At 40.3% G+C, this 24,403-nt stretch overlaps 1 protein-coding gene across 4 annotated transcripts in view; it reads right to left on the reverse strand.

Annotated features, from left to right (window-relative positions):
• Positions 1-24,403, reverse strand: part of LOC133474948 (netrin receptor UNC5C-like) — a 298,998-nt gene that overhangs the window by 75,647 nt on the left and 198,948 nt on the right. For all 4 annotated transcript variants that reach the window (XM_061767144.1, XM_061767142.1, XM_061767143.1 and 1 more), the window contains 2 exons: positions 7,930-8,110; positions 2,476-2,643 (listed from right to left, as the gene is read on the reverse strand). In XM_061767144.1, the coding sequence (XP_061623128.1) occupies positions 2,476-2,643; positions 7,930-8,110 (349 nt within the window). The remainder of the gene's footprint in view (positions 1-2,475; positions 2,644-7,929; positions 8,111-24,403) is intronic.

Raw genomic sequence — 24,403 nt, forward strand, 5'->3', positions numbered from 1 at the left:
AATCTTTCAAAAACAAAAATGTAGAAATTATGCAACGATATAATAATATGGCCGGAAAGTATACATATCAAAAAAAAAAAAAAAAAAAAAAAGCATTTTTTTTGCAAGTGATTCGAAAACAATTAAATTGCCTGTCGATGCAAATCTGAGCGTGAATGGTTGTTTGTCTACACCAGGGGTGCTCAATGCGTCGATCGCGATCGACCAGTCGACCGCGAAGGTAGTATTGGTAGATCGCATGACATCGCGTGACAAAAAAAAAAAAAAAAAAAAAGACACCAGCCTATCATCCACCCAGTTGCTTGATTGATATACATATATAATCGATGATATCTGAATTTTTCTGACACTTAGGTCACACACAAACAACGCTGCTAAAAGGTAACTGCAGATGCGAAAACAACGGCGCCAAGTGTGTCAAAACTAACAAGCTAGTCAGTGAGTTACCTCCAATTTTTATCTCTCGGGGGTTTCTCTTAAACTTAAGAAATGGTATAAAAATGAGTGGGGGAGCTGGATCAAGTAAGAAGACAAAAACGTACCACTTTCATACGGAATGGGACGAGGAGTATTTTTTCACAATGACATTTTCGAAATGCGTATGCCTCATCTGCGAGTCTGCCATCGCATTACCAAAGAAGGGAAATGTGTAGCGGCATTTTAGGACTGTGCATGGAAAATACGACACTGACTACGCATCCCTGGTTGATTCACTTCAGTGGAAGTCATCGGAGTAAACTCAGGTAATGACAAAAAAATTTACATTGTTAATTATGTTGTGTTGTGCAAAATTGGCTCAAGCGGTGATGCAGGGTACATCAACATACATTGATCCTGAGCCGTCTCAGCGGCCCAGAATTTTAGCTCACTGGAGACATGGTCGCCCCCCCCAAAACACGGTAACTCGTGGGAGGTTGGCTGCTGGAAAAGTAGATCTTGGGGCAAAAAAGTTTGGGCACCCCTGGTCTACACAGTATGTACCCTGTGATTGACTAGTGACCAGTCCAGGTTGCACCCCGCCTCTTGTCCCAAAGTCAGATGGGATAGGCTCCAGTCCAATAAAAGTTAATTGAAACAGTACCCTCTAATAGTCAATATTGAATGTATTATTAATAGTTTGTGCACGACAATCCTCCATTTTGGTACATTGCAATACTGCCTTTTCACCCCATTTAATGGTATATTAAAACTGCATAACATACTTTACGTAAAATGCGGGTATGAAATATGTGTGGATATTCAGTAGAAGCTATAAATGAGTGTCTGTTTTTCAGCAAAAATAAAAATTTGCACTCACATTCACACCTCGACACAGGCGAGACCGGGATTTGAACCCCAGTCCCCAGAACTGCGAGGCAGATGTGCTAACCAGTCGTTCACCGTGCCGGCTTGAAAAAAATCATTTATTGTTAAAGTTATGTGAGTTTAAAGAGTGTTTTTTTTTTTTTTTTTTTTTTTTTTACACGATCATGTTGACTTTGGAGGGTTCCAATACAATATACAAGTATATATACCGATACACCAAAAGCGAGATTTATTAGTTCGGAAGATGGCGGTCAGGGTCGGTTCATCCCTTGGAGCATTCCTGAACTTTTCTGTTGTCCTCTGCAACTTCACTGTCCGACCTTGGCATGACGCCAGTCTCTTCTAAAAGACACAGGTCACACTTATCTCAGTTCAGGTTTATCACGCCATAAAAATAAAGAGGAAATAGACTTACTGCTGCGGCCATGACGCTATCTGTCTAGCATATCTTGCAATTACGCGAACCAAAAAAAACCCTACATACCATAAAACCGCTCCACCATTAATTGTAGTGGTTGAATCGCAGGCCTTCAGTTCTTCTTCTTGTAACTCTCTGCAGCAATGCAAAAATATCCCACAGGAGCGACTGGGGAAAATATCCCTGCTTAAGGAAAAGTCGTCATGGACTACTGAAGATGTATTACATTCCTCGGAGAGGTCCCCCATTTTGTTGAAAAAAAAAAGAAAAAAAAAAAAGGTCCCATGTGTATGAATACAGGGGGTCCTCGGTTCACGGCGGTCCTGACATTTGGTGTTTCAAGGTTATGAACGGCGCACAATCAACTAGTTTGCACAGCACAGAAGAACGCAAATGCTCAGTTACTATTTTGTGTTTTTTTTTTTTTTCAAGCAGCCACTCATGGATTTCTACAGTAGTGTTTCCCTGCTATTGACGTGGGATAGGGACAGAGCCCTGCTGGGAATTGTGAAAATCTGTGAGTAACTGACATCCCCCGAAAAAGTGAAGATGGCGGCAAAGCGCTGTTTTTATCTAAATGAAGATCCTAAATTTAATTCAACATAGTTCCTTGGCACCAAAATGCCACAAGATGGTGGCAAAACACTACTTTTGTCAAATTGAAGCTCCTCAAATTACTTCGACAAAGTTCCATGACACCAACATACTACAAGATGCGGCCAAAACAATACACACAAACTGGTTAAACTCACCGGTGCACAAGGAGGTACAAGGCAGTTTCTGGATGGCCTGTCCATCACAAGGCAGTCCGCCATTTAAGGGGGCGGGGTTGGTACAGCTGCGAGTTCGTTTCTGGAAGCCTCGCCCACAGCGGCTGTTGCACACCGACCACTCAGTCCACGTCGACCAGCCGCCATTGACTGCGAAGATAAAGAGATCAGTGATTGGATGGATGTATTATCAAACCACAAGGATAACTTTTTCGGTCAAGACATGCATGATACGCTGCTTGTTGCTCTGGCTTGCAGTCAGAAGTTAATGCTTTTATACGGAACATCAGTGACATTTCAAATATTATACACAAAATCTGTTTTTATATGATCAAAAATTGTCTGTATTCAAGAGAATGCATTATATGTCGCCTGCTGCTATGCTTTGCTGAAAACGGTGGAAGCTCGTCAGAAGTTATAGCTTTTATATGTAACATATATATTTCTTGAATCATTACAGGAATTGATGGCTGTCTCTATGTCACATTGAATAATTCTTTGGATAGTTGTACTTGTACCTGAAATAAGCTTCTTCATTCAAGATAGTACATGATATGCTGCTAGCTTGAATCACAGGATGAGTAGATAGAAGTGGATAGAAGTTGCGCTCACTGGTATAACATCATATCGCATTATGAAACTGGTGATAGTTGTAGTTTTGTCTACTGTCAAGGAAATAAGCATCTTTCGTCACAATAGTGTGTGATATGCTGCTTGCTCGAATCACAAGCAGAGTAGATAGAAGCTGTTGCGCTTTACGTCGCATGACATCCTGACGTGATGCTAGTTTAATGTTGCTGTCACAGATAAGCACCTTTACTCGAGACAGTGGATGATATGCTGCTTTCTCAAATCATTGGAGGAGGAAATAAAAGCTGTTGTGCGTTTACTTCACATTGCATGAGTTACACGATAGAATTTTAAGACTGCTCTCACGGGAATAAGCTTCTTCAGTCAAGAGAGTGTATGATATGCTGTATCACTATGACTCCCTATGCCTCTGCTGTGTTGCTTTTTGTTGATATACAGTTGATATCCAACAAAATATCCAATTCTGTTCTTTCTCTCAAAAGAGCTCTTTTGCCTTTGAGCAGTATACGATGCACTGTCATGACTAAAGCAAATGTTTAGTGACACAAATGAGGTTAACAGGATGTGTCGGTGTATGTTTGAAGCAGGATCTTCCTATCAAGGAACAAAAATAGGTCAATTCAAGCTTGAGTTGAGTTTCCTCCACACCATTCTTTGCTGAGGAGATTGAACTGCAGACTGAACAATTTATTTCTGTAAGGATAAATCAGTGTCAAACCACTTCATCTCAGGCAGTCTGTCTATACCCAGTGCACACAAACACACATATGCAGTTATTTCTGATTCAAGCACTCAGTGGATAGCTGCAGCAGCAGTTACACTGGAGGGAAACATCGGTGTGTGTTTTTGTGTGTGTATGTCATATGTTTCCTCTCCTTTAAGACCGGCAGAAAGCAGAGGGGAGGGCTCAACTCATGGCTCAGAGTGTGTGCTTATTATAATAATAATTATTATTATGACTTGTTTTGTTGTCGTCGCTAGTCACAGCTGTTATGCTGCCATATAATAAACCTACAGTGTTGTGATTTTAAACAGAAGGAGCAATTGTTCGATTTTAATTGAGGTAAAGTTAAGGCAGGTGTTTCCCAACAACTGTGCCGAGGTCATCACGTGTCTCGGGAATTTATCCAATTTTACTTAATTGGTCCCAAAATTACTCTTTATTTACTACAAATAATGTATCTATTTTCATCTATCTATGCAACAGACAGTGAACTAAATGTTCTACTACAGTGGTTCTCAGTGGTTCTTAACAAATACCACCTCAAAACAAATACTTAGCTACCACCATATGAACAGTAAATCTTAAAATACAATAACGAGGCAAAGGTTTTATTCCTAAAACGTATTTATTAATTACTGTAAGCCACTGTCACATTATGGACATTTTAAACATAAACACTGCTTTTTTTTAAAAAAAATCTTTTCAAATATACTTTTATTTTATTTTTATTGTTGTAATATAGGAAACTAAAAAAATGCATTCAAATGATTCAATGAAAATGTATTGCACATAAAAGTTAAATGTAAAAAGGGCTATACGCATAGCTACAAGATTCATTGTAATATGTTTGATTATACAGTATTTCATGTTTTCAGTGTCGTAAATTTTATTAGTATTAAATTCAGTGATTCTTTCGCGGCCCACTAGACAGAGCCGACGTACCACAGGTACTCGTACCACACTTTGAGAATCACTGCTTTAAGACTATATGGCAGAAGGTACAATTAACCTGTGCATATACCTGTTGCCATTGATTCAACAGAACAATGGCTCAGTGTTCACCAAAATGGGCCCAGATTCCACACCGAGTTAAGAGAAGCTCATCATTAATTCAGTATTCAGTGGTACCTTGACTTACAAGTGCCACCTTTTTTTTTTTTTTTTTTTTAGTTACGTCGCTTGGTCAAATTTTTACTCTGTGTCGGGAGCCAAAATGTGAGGTGCGAAAGAGCTCTTGAGTGAAGTACAAAAAACATGGGGCAATTAAGGTACTGTAATGCCTGTGGCCAAGGTGAGCCACAGTCACACTTTTAGCCATCTTTTGAAGAGGACAAACAGTCATACACACAAATACAAAATGAGAGCAGAGAGAGAGTTGGCTGACTCAACTACAAGTACCAACCACTGTCTGCATATACTTTCTAAGAATTTTTTTAAGGCATATCAGGAGGATCACAATGAGAACGGGATTGTTGGTACCAATGCAGAGCTAATTTCATGTGGAAGATGGGACCCGGGTTGGCTATATCAGAATCAGAATCAGAATCATCTTTATTTGCCAAGTATGTCCAAAACACACAAGGAATTTGTCTCCGGTAGTTGGAGCCGCTCTAGTACAACAGACAGTCAATTTACAGAACACTTTGGAGACATAAAGACATTGACAAAAAACAACAACAAACAACAATTGTGCAAAAAGATGCAGAGTCCTCAGTTCGAATGGCTAATATCGCAATAGTCCGGTGCAATGACCATTGTGCAAAGGGCACTGAGACTTCAAGGAGTGTATGCGGTTTAAAGTGACGAGTAGTGCGATAATCTGGGACAATGGTTGTGCAAATGTTACAGATACTCCTCAATCAGTGTGCAAATGGAGCAGATGCTACTCTGGCATGAGTGGCCACTATATGCAAATAGTGCAGCACGGCGAGACAACTACAGTGAGTGCACGAGTAATACATAATACAGAAATGTGACAACGAACTCAAGTCAAAAAATTGCCAGCTTGTTGTAATGTGTTTTGTAATGTATATGAGGCAGCAGCGGTGTTTTAAATGCTACACACAAAGTAGACCATAATCCTTCCACCCTTATTCTATAGCATTTGTCCTCATTAGGCTCGTGGGCCAGCTAGAGCCAATTCCAACTGATTTTGGGGTGAGAGACGGGGCACACCATGTACTGGTTGCCAGCCAATCACAGGGCACATCAACAACCATTTACACATAACCATCCATCCATTTTCTGAGCCGCTTCTCCTCACTAGGGTCGTGGGCGTGCTGGAGCCTATCCCGGCTGTTATCAGGCAGGAGGCGGGGTACACCCTGAACTGGTCGCCAGCCAATCGCAGGGCACATACAAACAAACAACCATTCGCACTCACATTCACGCCTACGGGCAATTTAGAGTCTCCAATTAATGCATGTTTTTGGGATGTGGGAGGAAACCGGGCCATTCACACTCAAATTCACACTTTGATTCTTTTATCTTTGCTGTTGACTGAAAACATTTGAGTTTCAGATCAAAAGAAGAACTTGATAAAAGATTGACTGTACACTCTTTGACAGCTCTCAGTTTTTGACGCTGGTTACACATGTAATTCAGAAACAGTGTACAGCCAATCGGATGCAAATACATAAGAATAAAAGCTGAACTGTTGAGCTGAACTCGTCTTCTCTTTTGACATCACTAAAAACTGTTTATATTTAGCCATACATTGTCTATGTATGTATCTTCAGTAAAATGTAAAATTAAATAGGGATCTTGCTTTAATATGTATCAATATTTCCCAATATCAATCAATAGTTTAAGTTTTGAAGAAGATTGGTTAAGGAAAAGCTAATTTAACCTGAATATGAGACGTCTGACCACAGCTACCTCAAACATATTTGGTAAAATATGAAAGAAAACCAATAGGGTTCTTGCTTTGATATTGAATAATATCAGAGGATAATAAAGAGGATTGATTGAAACCTATAAAAGCTGCTGTCCCTGAATATCTGACTGTTGACATCAGCTACCTCAAATATCTTTGGTAAAATATCTCATAAATCATTTGAAAACCATGCCTGGAACAAATCTGACTTTTGACTTCAGCTACCTCAAACATTTTTTAAAAAACATGTAAAAATCAATAAGCTTGATGCTTTGATTAAAACAAAAATTTCCCAAAGGTTCTTTGAAGAGGATTGATTTAAAACTGCCTGTAAAAGCTTGAACTTGTACCACCTTTAATATTAGCTAACCTCTTAAGCGAAATATGTGGTTATATGGTTTCATGAACATTTCTGAGCCGCTTCTCCTCACTAGGGTCGCGGGCGTGCTGGAGCCTATCCCAGCTATCATCGGGCAGGAGGCGGGGTACACCCTGAACTGGTTGCCAGCCAATCGCAGGGCACATAGAAACAAACAACCATTCGCACTCACATTCACACCTACGGGCAATTTTAGAGTCTTCAATTAACCTACCATGGATGTTTTTGAGATGTGGGAGGAAACCGGAGTGCCCGGAGAAAACCCACGCAGGTACGGGGAGAACATGCAAACTCCACACAGGCGGGGCCTGGGATTGAACCCCGGTCCTCAGAACTGTGAGGCAGACGCTCTAACTAGTCGTACACCATGCCGCCAGTTTCATGAACACAAGTTACAAAATGTGCCTGGCTCTAACAGCATACAAATGCATTTATACATGCATGCATACATTTAAATGAGCTATGAAACTGAAAATGACTTCAAATATTTGGAATTGTTCTTTGACCTCAACTGTCTCAAAAGATATTTTCATATAGTTCCTCTTTTATATGCTACCTCCAACCTCTCGGGGAATCTTTTGAAAAAAAAAAAAATCGATAGGATACTTGCTCTATTACAGGTCAATAGTTCCCAAAAGTTGGAAGAAGATCAGTTCGCTTTCGACAGAGAGACAAAAAAGAAAAAAGAAAATCGACTTACTAATCTGAAGTTTGACCTCAACCAATCAAACATCTTTGGTGGGACAAGGTTTGTAAACAATTGGGTTATGGCCTACTGTACTATAAATAAGGGTGATTGACTAATGGTAAGAATTTCAACGCAGAGGACACAGAAGGCCAAATCTATCATATGATAAAGACGCTTACCGTAAACAATGACAGTGGCCGTCGTGCTGCGTCTTTTGGCCACGATGTTTTTGGCCACGCACGTGTAGTTGGCCGTGTCCGACAGTCGTGCTTGCTTGATGATCAGGTTGTGGTCGATGGTGATGTAGAAGTTTCTGTCCTCCGCTGGGTCGATGATCTCTTCATTTTTCAGCCACTCCACCTGCCAGAAAGATCAATGAAATGTTAAATATTTATTACAACTTAGTGTTGCCCATTTATTAGAAATGCTTCAGATTTGGTAGCAATCTAAGAACTAAGAAATTTAGTTTTTTGCTCAGAAGCTGAGTTTTGTGTTTTATGGTGAGTCATCAAACTTTACCCACACACAATGGCAAAAACTGAAAGTGAACTTTTTTTCTGATTTAGCATTGACCATATGTCTCGTATAAATGCTTCATATTTGGTAGTAATTGGACAAAATATCTTGGAAAAGTTTACTTTTGAAGGAACCCTGGAAATGGACAAAGTGACCCTAAAATGGCTGCTTCAAACATCCATCCATCCATTTTCCTCACGAGGGTCGCGGGCGTGCTGGAGCCTATCCCAGCTATCTTCGGGCGAGAGGCGGGCTACACCCTGAACTGGTCGCCAGACAATCGCAGGGCACAAAGAATCAAACAACCATTCGCACTCGCATTCACACCTACGGGCAATTTCGAGTCTTCAGTTAACCTACGGTGCATGTTTTTGGGATGTGGGAGGAAATCGGAGTACCAGGAGAAAACCCACGCAGGCACGGGGAGAACATGCAGACTCCACACAGGCGGGGCCGGGATTCGAACCCCGGTCCTCAGAACGTTGAGGCAGACATGCTAACCAGTCGGCCTGCTTCAAACAAAAAAAAAAAATCTTTTTGGGAACGGTTATTGAGATTTTTGTTGTTGTGGGTCTACTCTTGATAGTTATGGTGAAATTGGCTTAGATGACATTTTGCTCTGGCTCAGACTTGGTTGAGCTGTAATTTTATGTTTTATGGTGAGTCATCAAACTTTGGCCACACACAATGGCAAAAACTCAATTTCTTTGACATTTTAGCATCGTCCCTTTGTCTGGTCCCTAGTTCACATTGTGCAACAATCACATAAAATTTATTGGACAAAGTATTTGAAAGATCCCTGGAAAAGCCCACTTCAAACCAAAATAGCTATCTGCCCACACGGAATGACAAAAACTAGTATTTGTTCCATGAAACTATTATTTATTCTCAACATTATATTCTCTTCATTTCATCGCATTTCTCTTGGCTCCACTGCTTGCAATACATGTATTTTTATTTATTTTTTTCCGGTCCAATTAGTGCTACATTTCTTCCTCCCAATTCGATTTCAGCCTCTATGTGGTGCCTTGTCAATCTAATCTAGCCAGGCCCTCCCTTCAGAATGTGCTCGCAGATGTTACTTCAAATCCATATTAGCACCAAGACGGGCCCTCGTTGATGTCATCATTTTTGCGTCCTCAGATTGGTTGGTTAGAGCAAAACTTGTTACAGCCAACTTCAACTAGCAATCTATGCACATTAATACTGTACATGTATTAATCAGCATCTCTGGTGAGTATGATGTCTTTTATTAATATTCTTAATGTTTTTGTTCTATTATTCAATAAGTATTGATTCTTAACTTCTCCGGATGATGTATTTGGGACAGTTGTAAATGTAAAGATCTTGATCCCACACAGATGGCTGGCAACAGAGAAAAGCGGGCAAGTGTCCTGAGCATATGCTTTTACAAGGCTCCTCGGGTGAAGGATAGGACAGCAGGGAGTATGCTATTTATGAGCCTAATCACATTTTCCAAGCACAGTATTTACAGTGGCGAACCCTCGTAAATTCAGCCTGTCCGAGCTCTATGGCTGAGGCATAAATGTTCACAGCAACATTGTTCCATTCGCATTGTTTAATTTTCTTCTCCCGTCACGTTAGGAAATGGAAATCTCAGATGTAGGGAAGGGAGAAAACAGGCGTGGTGTTATTTGTGCTGGAGTTATTCTCCAGCAACTTGCTCCTGCTCTTCAGAGACTTGACTCTTTGGACGACTGCAAGCTGCTTGTTTGACCTTTCCGTTTCTAATAATCATAAAAAAAAATAAATAAAGGTTATGCTCAACAACAAGAAAATGGAACATGCAGGATGTGTACAGCACAAATGGGAGGCAAAGTGGTTGTTTGGACTGTCCAAATATATGCACACCAGTTCCAGATCCATCCATCCCACCACCACTTTCCCTTTCTCTATTCTTTTGTAGAGTAGCTTTACCCACGTGTCGAGGTATTCTACCCCATTAGCTCAGAGTTTTTTTCCCCTCCCTGCAAACACTGTTTATAAATGACTCCCAGTCAGCAAAATCAATGAGGACAAACATGCCTCCTGCACTTAAAAAGTAATTTGAACTTCAATGCCAATTAACCCTGGAAACCTTGCGCTCTCGCACTTGCTTGCTGTAGCACTTTCCGAGTCTGCGGCGTAAATGAAACAGACACAAGAAGATGCAAAACAATGCTAAAGCTGGTCTTTGCCGCTTTATCACAGGTGTAGTGCAGTCTTTTCATTTTAGCATGCAAGAGCCATCCATACATGCTCAGCTCAGCTCAGACAACAAGACCCCATGTGGTGGCAATGCACTACAGCCATCGCATCATTAGCCCCAGCTGGTGTCAACCATGTGTGTGTGTGTGTGTGTGTGTGTGTACGTGTTTGTTTGCGTGGGTGTGTGTTGGCGGACAGTGTCTGATTGGATCAATCTGGTCTTTAGGGGTGGAGGAGACACCGTATTTGTTATTTTAACTCCCACCCCTGCATCACCTGTCTGCTCACTTTAGACACACAACGTTGGACACAAAGACACACAAACACAACCCACAACCTTTGATTCTGTCTGTCACTCATATGCACAAATGCACACATGCAGAAACACACACAAGATGTAGCCTTGGCCTTGGTTTCAACTGATACAGGATTTGAAAAAGGTTCAACAAGAGTCCAGTCTTCTTTTCTTTGAAACAAAAGGATCATGTCACTATTTTCAAAGGGAAAGCGGTTTTGCCCAATAAGTAACAAACTTTACTCATGGCTACGTATACAGTGTTAACCCGCTATATCACTCTTCGTTGTTCATGCCCCCACTAAATTGCAGATTTTGACAGTTTGACAGTATACAAGAAAGCCCAAATTGAGTTACATGCCTTTAGTGTAGTAGCACGCTATGCAGCAACATGCTGGGCAGCACTAAGGTCTATATAATAACATAATTACGATCAAGAAGAGGAAGCAGAAAAGGTCCCCAATTAAGTTAGAATAATAGTCTTTGTTCCCACAGATCAGAGAGAATATGTGCCTGTGAGTATTGTTGTATGCTGTGTTTGTATGTGTTGCTGCTACATGTGATGGTTTATAATGACAATAATTTCCATTAGCCCGTCTATGGCGTTTTACATTATATGTAAGCATTAAGCTAGTGGACCTTGATTAAACGAAATTCTATGTTTTGATTGAACATTTTGTTGTTTAAATATACAACTTTTAATAATGTTCTGTTTTATGTGTCAGTTTTAGAGTAAAATTCAACTGGGAGTGACAAACAGCTTGAAGCAAGCATGCTGTGCCTCTTTTTTGGATGACCATGTGACAGTGAGAATAGTTCTCTTCACACGAAGCAAAAAAATAGACCAGGCGATAGATTGTAACTAAAAAACAGGTAAGTTGGTGCACTTGTAAGTCGAGGCATCACTCTACTGTATTTGGATAACTCAACATATTGTCTTTTCACAACTGTAATTTGCACAGAAAGTGGTACAATTCATTGAAACGCTTGCTCGTGCTTTGGTGTTTTAAGGACAAGCGTCCCACCTCCAGCTGCGCAAGATCAAGGCAAAGGCTAAAGGGAAAGCGGTAATGCACAGCGCGTTCTATCCGCCTGCATTTTGAGCGGCGGTGTCGGAACGAAGGCTTGGCTTGGATAAAAGTAGGCCATGATATAGACATATTTTGTTGCACTGGGGAGCTCTGCAATAAAAAAAAATAAAAATAAAAACACAAAAGGCGAAGAGCTTTGCAAGCGGGAACATCACAGTCTGTCGCAAAAGAGGAAAATCATGTGAATCTTTCAAAGGCAAAACAAATGGCAGAGGTTTTAAAAAAAAAAGTCATTAGAACAAACGCTAAAATGTGGCATTGTGAAGATAAAATGACAAAGCACACGGAGCGTTGATGCAAGAGCCTCTACTACCTGCAAATCACACTGTTCTGAAAATGAAGTGTTGATACTGAGGATCATCCCCCTTGATTAGCTGTATTATTTCCATCCCCGCAAGACCACAGCCAAGTGGCTTAAGAGCTCTCTCTGCCAGTGATTAGCCTTGGCCGTGTGTGTGTCTATGTGGGTAGGTGGGTTCGCGCGTGTGTGTGTGTGGGTGGGTACTGAGCGGGCGTGGTGCGCTCTAATAATCCCAACAAGCCACCCGGGAAGATTTGTCACTTCATTTCATGCAGGAATGACACTCAAATGCCGGAATGCGGAGGTGAGAGCAGGAGGAGACGTACGCACTTTCATACGTGCAAACTTTTCCAAATTAGCCCACAGTGGCATTATTATTTTTTTATTTTAAGTTGAAGAAATTTTGTTTGAGTTTTTCCATGGCTGTGGGTGGATATGTGGATTTATGGCAATCGGGTAGCGTGGTGTTATTGGCCAATGAAAATCATCTATATCCCAAATGATGTATTTTATCCTTAAAACAACTAAATGATAGAAAGTGGGGATATGCGGCATCCCAATGAAAATAATATAGTTTCTTTCATTTTTAACACAAAGAAATGGCTTCTTCTTTATAAGAACAAGAAAAACCACAGTTGAAAAAAAATGCCAAGTCATTTGAGAAAGGGCAAAAAATCCTCAGTTTGCAGTCCAATTAAAAGCACGTATCTTCAAATCTGAATGTTTTTTAAAATATGTATTCATAAAACTGTAAAAAAAAAAAAAAAAAAAAGTGTTTTTATATACCTAAAAAATGCACAATTTTTAGATGACACTCCAATGAAAAGCATGTATCTCCAAATTTTTGTGAAAAGCATGTACAGTCTCACCACATATAGTGAGCTTAATTTGGTGGGCGACTGGCTAGCACATCTGCCTCACAGTTCTGAGGACCTGGGTGGAGTTTGCATGTTCTCCCCGTGCCTGCATGGGTTTTCTCCAGGTACTCTGGTTTCCTCCCGCATCCCAAAAATATGCATGGTAGGTTAATTGAAGACTCGAAATTGCCCGTAGGTGTGAATGTGAGTGCGAATGGTTGTTTGTTTATATGTGCCCTGTGATTGGCTGGCGACCAGGGTGTACCCCGCCTCTTGTCCAGAGTCAGCTGGGATAGGCTCCAGCACGCTAAAGAGGATAAACGGTTAAGAAAATGGATGGATGGATGTCACTGCCCAATAAAAAGTCCAAATGATTCATATATTTCTAATACGAGCAGTTGCTCGGCTAATTTTTTTTCGTTTGACTTGCAAGCAAAAATTTGAGTTACGAGCGTGAGAAGTTGGCAGCAAATTTAACTCACTTCACAACAAGCAGATTGAACAATTATTTTTCGGAAAGTCTGTTCACTCATTGCTAACACACAATGCAAAACTTCATGAAGTGCGGTTTACATGCAGCCTCGTATTCCAATTATAATCAGTTTAGAAGCCTATACCAAATTAAAATGCTTCACATAAACACCTCAATCGGAATAACAGGCCAAATCCAGATTGAATTCCATTCAGTTTCACAGGGGTGTAATATTCCTTTGGCCAAACCGATCAGAAGTAAATTTCCAGTATGTCATGTAATCCGTGAATGGAAATGGTGCCGGTCAGCACTCTGTTTGAGCATGGCCTGTCTTGATGTAAATATGTGGTGACGTCATCGTTTTTTGCACGTAAATATACTATGGGCATAATGTTTTTAACTACTTGTAACGTTTTTTTGGTTTGTTTGTTTTTTAATCAAGCCGTTGTTTCAATATAAGTGTAAAAACAATCCCAACTACTGTGCTAAATAGACAACTGACCTCCATCTTGATAAATGATGTGACGTTCACGATTCTGATTAAAGGTAATGCACATGTATATACCCAATCGGAATAGATCACGTCACATGTTAACAGTTGACCAGAGATCTTCACTTGGGATGAATTAAATCGGAATGAGAAAAAGGATGCATGTTAACACGGCTATAGACGGGCCAATGAATAACATCGATGTTGCGGTGTCATAACCCTTCAAGCAATGGATATTTTAACGCAATTGGTGGAGCAACACATGTAGAGAGCCAATATAACAATATTCACCGGTATATATTCTTTATTCTCTGCGAAAAGTATCTAAAATTATTCCCATCCATCCATCCATTTTCTGAGCCGCTTCTCCTCACTAGGGTCGCGGGCGTGCTGGAGCCTATCCCAGCTGTCATCGGGCAGGAGGCGGGGTACACCCTGAACTGGTTGCCAGCCAATCGCAGGGCACATAGGAACAAACAACCATTCGCACTCACAGTCATGCCTACGGGCAATTTAGAGTCTCCAATTCATGCATGTTTTTGGGATGTGGGAGGAAACCGGAGTGCGCGGAGAAAACCCACGCAGGCACGGGGAGAACACGCAAACTCCACACAGGCGGGGCTGGGAATTGAACCCGGGTCCTCAGAACTGTGAGGCTGACGCTCTAAACAGTCGGCCACCGTGCCGCCCTTTATTCCCTTAGGTCTGTATTATACTGCCCACTGATGGCCACGGGGTAATTCTGATGCACAATTTCTTTTCTTTTTAAAAAAAAAAAAACTACCCTGTTTAATTCTCAAAATTATGTTGTTACTGTATGTTTTTATTAAATACAATACTGTTGAGTGGTATTATTATTAAACACGCACACACACACATATATATATATACACACATACATACATATAGTATCCTATAAAACTATTTAAAAATACTATTAAAAAATGGTTGCTTAAATGCACGTGATACAGTGGGGGAACACTACTGCACGCACACATGCTCTTAATGAAGGACTAACACTATCCCAATCCTCAAGAGTCAAAAGTCCAGTCAGCAGGAAAAGAAGCAAGCGAGAGATAAATGAGAGAGGAGAGAGTGCGAGGGGCCAGAAATAGTCACGGAAGGTGAAGGAGGTGTAAAGAAAATACAACGGACAGAGTGGAGTCGTTTGAGAGGACGCGCCGAGCGAAAAAGATAGAACCAGGGAGGGCAGTGAGAGATGAGGGCTGGCAAGCCAATACCATCAGTCTTTCTCCTCCACTCGTAACACCTCTCTTCAGTGGATAAAAAGACAATTGCGTGTGTGCGTGTTATCGCCAACAGATGCTACGCAAACACATCAGCCGCCTCCCGATGTGTGGCACTAAGTAGAATAGTAATCAAGCCCTTCATTAGTGCGCTAACAAAGGCCATTACTGCCTAATCAACACTCTTCAAACTCAATCGGGGAAAGCTAATACAAATTTAATCCAATGGCGCACGTGAATTCAGCCAATGTGTTTATGTGCGTGTTTGCACAAAATTGTAATAATACAGGGTTCCTCTACTATATCATAGTTCATCGTCGCGGTGCCGTGTCACCCTTTTTCACGTTTTATTTTTAAGCGATTGTGTTTTAGAGGTTTTTACAGTACTCTTACATGATTTTCATTGGACTGCAACATCTAAAAATTATTATTATTTTTTTTTATCAGTTTGGGGGTCTAAATTTTCTTATTGTTAAAGAATACAGTGGTGCCTTGAGATATGAGTTTCATTTGTTCCGTGACCACGCTCATAACTCAAAATGCTTGTCTTAAATCATATTTCCCTAAAATGAATAGAAATGCCATTACATGTACAGTAATTCCCTGCAGCATTCTCAAAAAACATAAAAAAAACCAACTTGTTTTTCAATAAGGAAGCTAGCACTCCGTGATACTGTACTTATAAAAACATAAAATAACAGAATAATCAAATAGAGTATAAATAATTAAACAGTTTGCGCATCATGATTAATTCATTGTAGCTTCTTCTGGTGTGTGCAACTTGGCCAGCATCATGAGACACAAAAGAAGAAGAGTTTCACAAATACTGTCGGTGACTCAGTAGTTTTTAAATCAGTAAAGTGCAATAATATTAGTGTTTTTTCACAGAAGATAAAGAATATCTATATGCCTGTGAGTATTGTTATGTTGTCTGTCTCCATGTTGCTACACCGTAAGTCACAGCATTATAACACCCCCAAACAGATGCTATTTGTTAGCCCCGTCTAGGATGTTTAACATTATATGTTAGCATTAAACTAGCAGAATTAAAGGCAAAGTTATGTGGTTGTTTTAAATAAACATGTAATTCTCTTTGTTTTATGTAAAGTTTGACAGTAATCTTCAACTGGGACTGCCATGATCTCTGCTTTGAAGAATTGTTAGCTATCTGCCAAATTGCTGCTTGTTGTGAAGTGAGGAGAGTTGAGTTAACTGCTAGCATTAAAACGTTCATATCTCAGATTTTTGCTCGAATGTCAAAGCATAAAATCAGCCAACAACTGCTTGTACTGTATCTCGAAAAACTTGTTCGGTCACTTGTATTTCAAGGCACCACTGTATTTAAAAATCACCAAAATTTGTAGATACATGCTTTTCATTTGACTCCAACCTCTTCAAATTGTGCATTTTTTTATTAGAAAAAACATGATTAATGTATTACTTTTTTATGGATAAAAATGTTACTAAAAAATATTCCCTCGCCATTTATCTTTTGCACTTTTCGGCCATTTATTGAACGATGGGAGTAAAACACAATGAGCACACTAAGGCTGCTGTGGACCACAGCTCACACAGTGACAGTCACACGGCGAATGGCTGACATCAATCGCCACCCCCCCAGGCCCACCTCTTAAAAGCACATGCGTGTACACAGACACTACAATATATACAGTATTGTCTTTATATTTTACGCTTGTAATTAGTTTTTTTGTGTTCAAATGTTTCCAATAGCCACAACTCACAAGTCCTTACTTTGTGCTAATGAATCAATTGCTATGTGTTGAAACTAATGTTTTGAGCAGATGATTGATTATAAAGGTGTATTTTCACTGAACAAAGTGTGGTTTAATGTGAGCAGGTCAAAACCAGATTGCTAAATGAGCAGACTTACAGATGTGACATATGATACCCCGGGCTACATTTAAAGCAACATTAAGCAAATGACAACAGAGGCCTGGGTGTCTTTTATGAAGTGAGGATGTGCCATTTGACGTCCATTTTAATTGGCCATATGTGCCGTGGTGTATCGGTGGGAATTTTGGACCTTCCCGCTGCCTCGGCGACACGCTCCGAATGGACTGCGGCCGCAAAAATGCAACGCAGGTTAGCTGTGTGCCATGGTGGGATTTCAGGGAATGCTGACAGCTTAATTAATGAGATCCGCGCGAGTGACATGAAGATCCAATTAAAGTACGCTGACATAACTGGGTTGCCATCGAGACTACCGCTGATGTCCATTGCACAGAGCACCATATATTAGGCCACACTAAAAAGAAATACATAATAACGCCACCAAGCATAAAGACAGAATAATACGATTAAAGACCTCGTAAAGAGGTTAAATTCTAGTTTTTCATATGAAAAATATGGAAATATAACATGAGAAAAAATGAGAAATAAACTGGAGGATGAAGACAATACTCAAAGGAAAAAAAATAGATGAAAAAAAATCTAATTTGAAGAGATTAAAGTCGTAATATTCTGAGAATATTAGAATAAAGTGATATAAAGATTCTAAATTCCATCCATCCATTTTCTGAGCCACTTCATCTCACTAGGGTCGCGGGCGTGGTGGAGCCCATCCCAGCTGTCTTCGGGCAGGAGGCGGGGTACACCCTGAACTGGTTCTGGAATTGTGATTCTAAATTTTATGAGAAAAAGTTATACGACAAATTCATATTCTTAGGAAAAGAACATGACAATATAGTCTATTTGAGAAAAAAACAAGTAAATATTAATAAATAAGTACAGTCATAATATTATGAGAAAATAGGAATGAGGTATAAAGGCATAATGTTATGAGAAAAAGTATGAGAATAAATTCATATTATTAGGAAAATATAAAATATTACAATAGAGTCATAATTTGGAAAAAAAACAAACTAATACTATTAAATAATAAGTGTTATGAGGAGGTCACACTCATACTGTATGAAAAACAAGCCACACTAATACCAAGATGTGAAAAGTCAATCTTATGAGAAACAAAAAGGTTATATCACAAGAAAGAGGATTATGAAGAAAAAGTTCTATTTTACCAGTAAAAAGTTATATGAGAAAAATACTTTTATTTTATGAGAGCGACTCATAATTGTATAAGAATAAAATCAAGAGTAAAACATTTACATTAAGAGTAACAAGTAAAATTTTAGGATTACATTTTCTTTTACAAGAATAATGTCAGAATATATTTTTTTAACTTCCATGGTGTTTTTGTAAGTTACAAGGGAAAACGTCTTTGTGAGAATATGTAGGAATAAAGAAAGAAAGAAAAAAAGTTTCCATTTTAGGATTTAAATTATTTTCAAGAAACCTCAGAATTTTCAGATTTTTCTTTTTTTAATGACGAGAACATTCACAATTTATTGAGAATGAAGTCATAATAGAGGTTTAAGAAAAAAATATACTTTTTAAATTAACAGAAATAAACAAGGAAAAAGGTCACTTTTACAAAGATACAGTTGTAAAATCATGGCTAAAAATTTTTAGGGTAATTTCTCACTATCATTTTCAAAGGTACCAAATATCGCTTTGCCTTGCATTCTTCAAGTGCCAATAACAGTCGGTGCAGTACCAAAAGGGTGGCCGAACCACGGCCATTTGTCCACTGGTCATCAGTAAACTGTCACATTGGATCTCTTAGATTGGATCTTCATATTGCAGAAGCAAGCATACATTTTGCATAACCAATCAATTAAAATAAAGCATAAAAAGGATGGCTGGTATAATTCTCGGAGGTGCGCTCATATTGTATACACAATTCTCACGGTGTGTTTGTTAAAGAGCCTTGCAACTGGGTGTAGAAAACATATTGAGGAGAAGAAAATACAGAGGATTAAGAAGCAAAAACAACTCCCAAACTGTGCACAATAGTGCCAGCGCTCTCCAAGGTGTCCCTCCGCCGACAGAACTGGGACACATGAGGACACCCGCTCGGACTGGGACGTGCCTTTAGAGGCCTATTTATAACACAGCCGGTGTACCGCCCATGAATGATGTATGGCACACACACACACGAAACATGAATGTTATTTCACACCAGCAAAACCGCCTTTGCAACTGTAAACGACCGTCTTTGCAATACGTCAAAACAGCGCATTTTGTTTTATGCGAGCCACAAAACGCAGCACCTTCGTAGCTGAATGCTAAACATGAAGAGGAAGGTGGCAGAGGGGAGAGGTAAGAAAAAGAGGAAACAGTGGGAGGAGAGGAAAGGGGTGATGAAAGGAAAGAGGAGGCAAGGAGAGGAGTGAGAAAAGGAAATAGTAAAAAAGAGCAGGGGAAATAACGATGAGAGGAGAAGAAAGGAGAAACGGAAGGAAAGGAGATGAATGGAAAGGAGAGGGCAGGAAAGACAAGGTAAGGAGAGGAAATAGCAGCGAAAAAAGGAGATGAAATAGCGAGAGGAGTGGCTTAAAGAAAGAATGAGAGAAGAAAGAGGAGACACAAAGAAAGGAAGGTATGAGAGGAGTGGGAAGAGGAAATAGAGAACAGAGGAGAGGAGGAAAAATTAGGAATGAGAGACAAATGGGAAGGAGGGGAAGAAAGAGGAGGTAAGGAGAGGAAATACAGAAAAGAGGAGAGGAAATAGTGAGAGGAGAAGAGGAGAGATAAGAGAGGAAAGTGAAAAGAGACAATGGGAGAAAAAAAGGAGTGATGTAAGGAAAAAAGAAAGGAGCACAGCAAGGAAAGAGCGTGAGGAAGATAATTTTTTCCCCTCTTATTTTATAATGGATTATTGCAGTATTGTTTTACACAAACATACACACACACACACACACACACACACCTTTTCTACCCACTCAGCAACCTCAATCCTTCTTTTCCTAATTGTGGGCATTGTATGGAAATACTGCTTGCTCTCCACCAGTCATTTATCTTTTCACTTCCCCTCCGCTCACTAACGCTCTAACGCTCGTACCCAGTTGCCGTGGAAATACTTTTTCTCTCTCTCCCTCGCACTCTCTGTCTCCCACCCGCCGACCTTCTCTTAAGATTGGTCGCCATCCATCTCTGCCCACCTCACTCCCGCTCGCTCTCTTTACTCTTGAATGTTGACATGAGAGGATGAATTCCGATAGATCACCGGTAAACATCTGCACCTGTGTTAAATCTCCCAGGTGTGTGTGTGTGTGTGTGTGTGTGTGTGTGTGTGACCTCCTTTCAAGATGAAAAACTTCCTCTTGGAGTATGCACTTAGCTCTCCTCTCTTCTCCCACTTGTATGTGAACTTGCTAAATAGTCAGCAAAACGCTTAACAAAAAAGATAGACTAGTTTTACAGTGGGCAGCACAGTAGTGGACTGGTTAGGACAGATGCCTCACAGTTCTGAGGACTCTGGTTCGAATCCGGCCTCGCCTGTGTGGAGTTTGCATGTTTTCTCCGTGCCTGCGTAGGATTTCCCAGAGTACTCCCGTTTCCTCCGACATCCCAAAAACATGCATGGTAGGTTAATTGAAGACTCTAAATTGCCCGTACAGTAGGTGTGAATGTGAGTGCGAATGGTTGTTTGTTTATATGTGCCATGCGATTGGCTGGCAACCAGTTCTGGGTGTACTCCGCCTCTCGCCCAGAGTCGGCTAGGAGCCAGGCGCCACCATGCCCGTGACAAATAATGAGCCAAACGCTTAACAGAATAGACTGAGCAATCAAGCAGCAGTTTGGACTTGCAAAATAGTTGGCCAACATTTAAGACAGTAATATTTATAAGTGTTACAGTAGCTTCAACGTGTTAAATAGTGAAACAAACGCTTAACAGTAAAAAAAAGATAGTATTGCAGTGGCTTGTAAATAGCAAATAGTGAGCCAATAGAATACATTGACTAGTATAGTAGAGGCTTGAACTTGCCAAATAGAGAGCCATCGCCCAACTGAATAAACTGACTAGTTGGATTGACAAATTTAACAGTAGCTTGAACTTGCTAAATGCTGAGCCATTACTTAACAGAATATATTTACTGGCATAGCTTGAACATGGCAAATAGTGACCAATGCTTAAGAGATTTTTTTTTCAAACACCATCATATCCACAAGTGTTGCTGTTTTGGTTAGCAACAGAGTTCCAATAGGCTCGGCATTTGACACCTTACCGAAGCAATGTGTGTGATATTCAAGTGTCCAGGAACGTAAGAGTGCTGATAACACTCCATAATCATTAAGTGTGAGTAGGCTCAGAGTCGGTTGGGGGGATACTATAATCCTTTTTAATTGACTCCAGGTCTAAATATGTGTTATTAACGCCCCCCCCCCCCCCCCCCCCCCCCCCCTCCATACGACTCCATACAACCACAACAAGGGAACTAGGAATAATCTTTCATAGGTAAGAATATTTTTTGCCTTTGCCTTTGTATTAATAGGACACGCTTTGACATTGGCAAAAAGCAAACCTCATGAAAATCGGTTGAGAAATGACCAAGCTCATTGTAGCATATATTGGTTTTGGATAAAACGTAATTTATTCAAGAAATAAATTTGTCGAAGTTGAACGCCTGCGTTCACTTCCGGGTTAGTTCCATTTACGTTTTAACGTCAGAATCAAACTATTTTTGTCTCGTCTCTTTTTGTCTGTGTGTAAAATTTATGAAAAGTGAGAAAAAAAACTCTATATCTCATAATCTGAAGGTTGCTACAGTAATGAAATACGAGTCCTCGATCCCAGAGGTCTCTTGTCACATCCAAACACACAAACGATACAGGTAGTGTAATTTTATATAAAAGTTAATTCAATCTAAAACAGAAAGAAACTACAGGGAAACAATGCAGATAGAAGAAAAACAAGGTACAGGTAAACATTCGTAAAGGAGGTCGAACTTGTGATGTAGGGATGAAGTGAGGATGTATGGTGAGCAATGGATGGAGCTGTGCTCCTGTTACCATTAATTTAAACCCAAATATGCACCAATCTGTACTTTACTAGACCACACGTTGGATTTACGTTGCGTGAAACACAATTTAGGCAGGCTGGTCAAAGAAAAAGGAGCAAAAAAAAAAGCAAAAGGAAGACTTCAGGTGCAGGACAGCCGGAGCCCTTCAGTGGCGCACTGGGAGCAGACCTGCGCCGCCCGTTTCCTTCCCAACGGAGCTTTGTCTGTAAGCTGCCCCACGCACACAAAAGTGTAGTTCGGGGCGCTGGCAGAGTGCCCTATGGCGGGAGAAGGTCAGGTGCATACTACCAAAAGGACGATAGACTGCACTTCTTAGTATTAATTTTCCTCCTAGGATTATTTGTGGTTTTAAAACCATTAGGAATAAGAGATTAATTATTGGATCTAAAATGAAGAAACCGGGTCCCAGCTTTGCACTGTCATGCACACACCCAGTTTAATCCATGTGATGAGTGTTTAAATTTTTAAGTGGCCTTTGTGTTGTATGGGGTGAAAGATCTCATCCGGTTCAGTTGACAAACAGAGTTGACATCAGACATTCAAATTCGAAGAAATACAATCACTAGTGACACTGGTGTGGCGGTAAACACTGGGAACATTCATGCAAAGTTCTTAAAATGTCACACAACATTCAAATTCGGTGACCTCCGTGGTACAGCTTGCGGCCGGCAGTAACTGTCAACTGCCAGTGGGTCTCGCTGGTGTTCCATCCATTATCCCAGAGGTCCTGAGTTGCATTTTAAAGGATCAAATGGTTCTTTTGAACTTTCTCTTGAAATTACTTTGAACAGTGGGTTTCTCACATTCTTGGTCATCAAGTCAGTGTCCATAAAAAGGTCTTTGTTGGTGGGACCCTACAGACTGGCTGGGGGGTGACTGTAATTAGTTTAGCGTCCGGGTGAGAAGCGAGATTTCCTGTTTCTCTACTTTGATAAGTGGACCAGGCCTCCCTTAGATGTCTTGTGTACACAGACTGGCTCAGCAGGGCGGCAAAGGCAGGTATGCAGAATAGTCAGAGATTGGGGGTCACTGGGTGCCATTTGTCCCGTCAGGGCATACTCGCTACATCATATTTATTTTCAATGTCCATGCCTTTGCCTTTGATGGAAACGTTGACCTCCCCAACATGGTCGCCACGTAGGCACGTCGGTTACCCGGGCTGCTAAAGCGCTTTGGCTTATCTAGTCAGGTGTCTGTGTATTACTGTTTGGACTCTGAAATCACTCTCCCAACCCATCTCCTATTGGATGCACCGTCTGAGGTTAAGAAACACTGCGAATGAATTTCTTTCTGAAATATCACTGCACCAGCCAGGACACCGCTTGTGTTGCATTAGCATTAGTGCCAATGCTAGCATCACAGTTGTGTGAGGGCTTGTACTAACATTGTAAAGTAGATTACCCCTCACAACTAGCCACAACTAAGCATATACAAGTTGACATATAAGTTGACTTAATTTCTTGTCGAAGCTTGTAACTCCATCTATTCGTATATCAACTAAATTTTCCCTGTTGAAATTAACCAAAATGTCACAAAACCGTTCCAAGCCCTTTAAAAAACTTTTTGTTTTTGATAAAGACAAATAGCAATGTATTACATAAAGACATAATAAAACATAAAAAAGAGAATTTAATACACAAACATAAACGGTATAAACTGTAACAACTGTTCGTACTGTAGTATTTATGTGTTGGAGGTTTGCCTTTATGGGGTGTGGCCAAGTGAGCCGGACTCGGTTGGCAAGTGTTTACATTTTATATTAGTGTGTATGATTGTTTGCCCCATTCACTAAACCGCCGAAAGTGAGAGTGGCTTTCCTTGCCCACATGCCAGGGCATTACAGTACCTTCATTGCTCCATTTCTTTTCACTTCGTACCAGCGGAAGTTTGCACAAACCTCTTATTTTGGTTTGCAACACAAAGTAAAAAAATTGATCAAGCATGAGCTCGTAACTCGAAAAAACAACCAAGTTGGGGCACTGTATAGTATTGGGAGACCTGCCAGGACACATCTCATGTTGCATTAGCATTAGGACCAATGCTAACATGATTGCAAAGAGCTGGGTGCAGAGGTCGTATAAACTTTGTGAAGATCACCACAATGGGGGAACCTAAACAGAACGAATATTCTTTTCTGCAGCTTATAATTACAGGTTTTTAATGCTGAATAAGGCACCCTGAGGCCCATATTTCATTTTCTTCATGCTTTCTTTTTATTATAAAGGGAGATTTTATAACAAAATGCTGTACATCAGTCTCTGCGAGGTTACACAGGCTTGGCCCTGCAGCCTT

Source organism: Phyllopteryx taeniolatus, chromosome 3 (genome assembly GCF_024500385.1).
Source record: "Phyllopteryx taeniolatus isolate TA_2022b chromosome 3, UOR_Ptae_1.2, whole genome shotgun sequence".
NCBI lineage: Eukaryota > Metazoa > Chordata > Actinopteri > Syngnathiformes > Syngnathidae > Phyllopteryx > Phyllopteryx taeniolatus.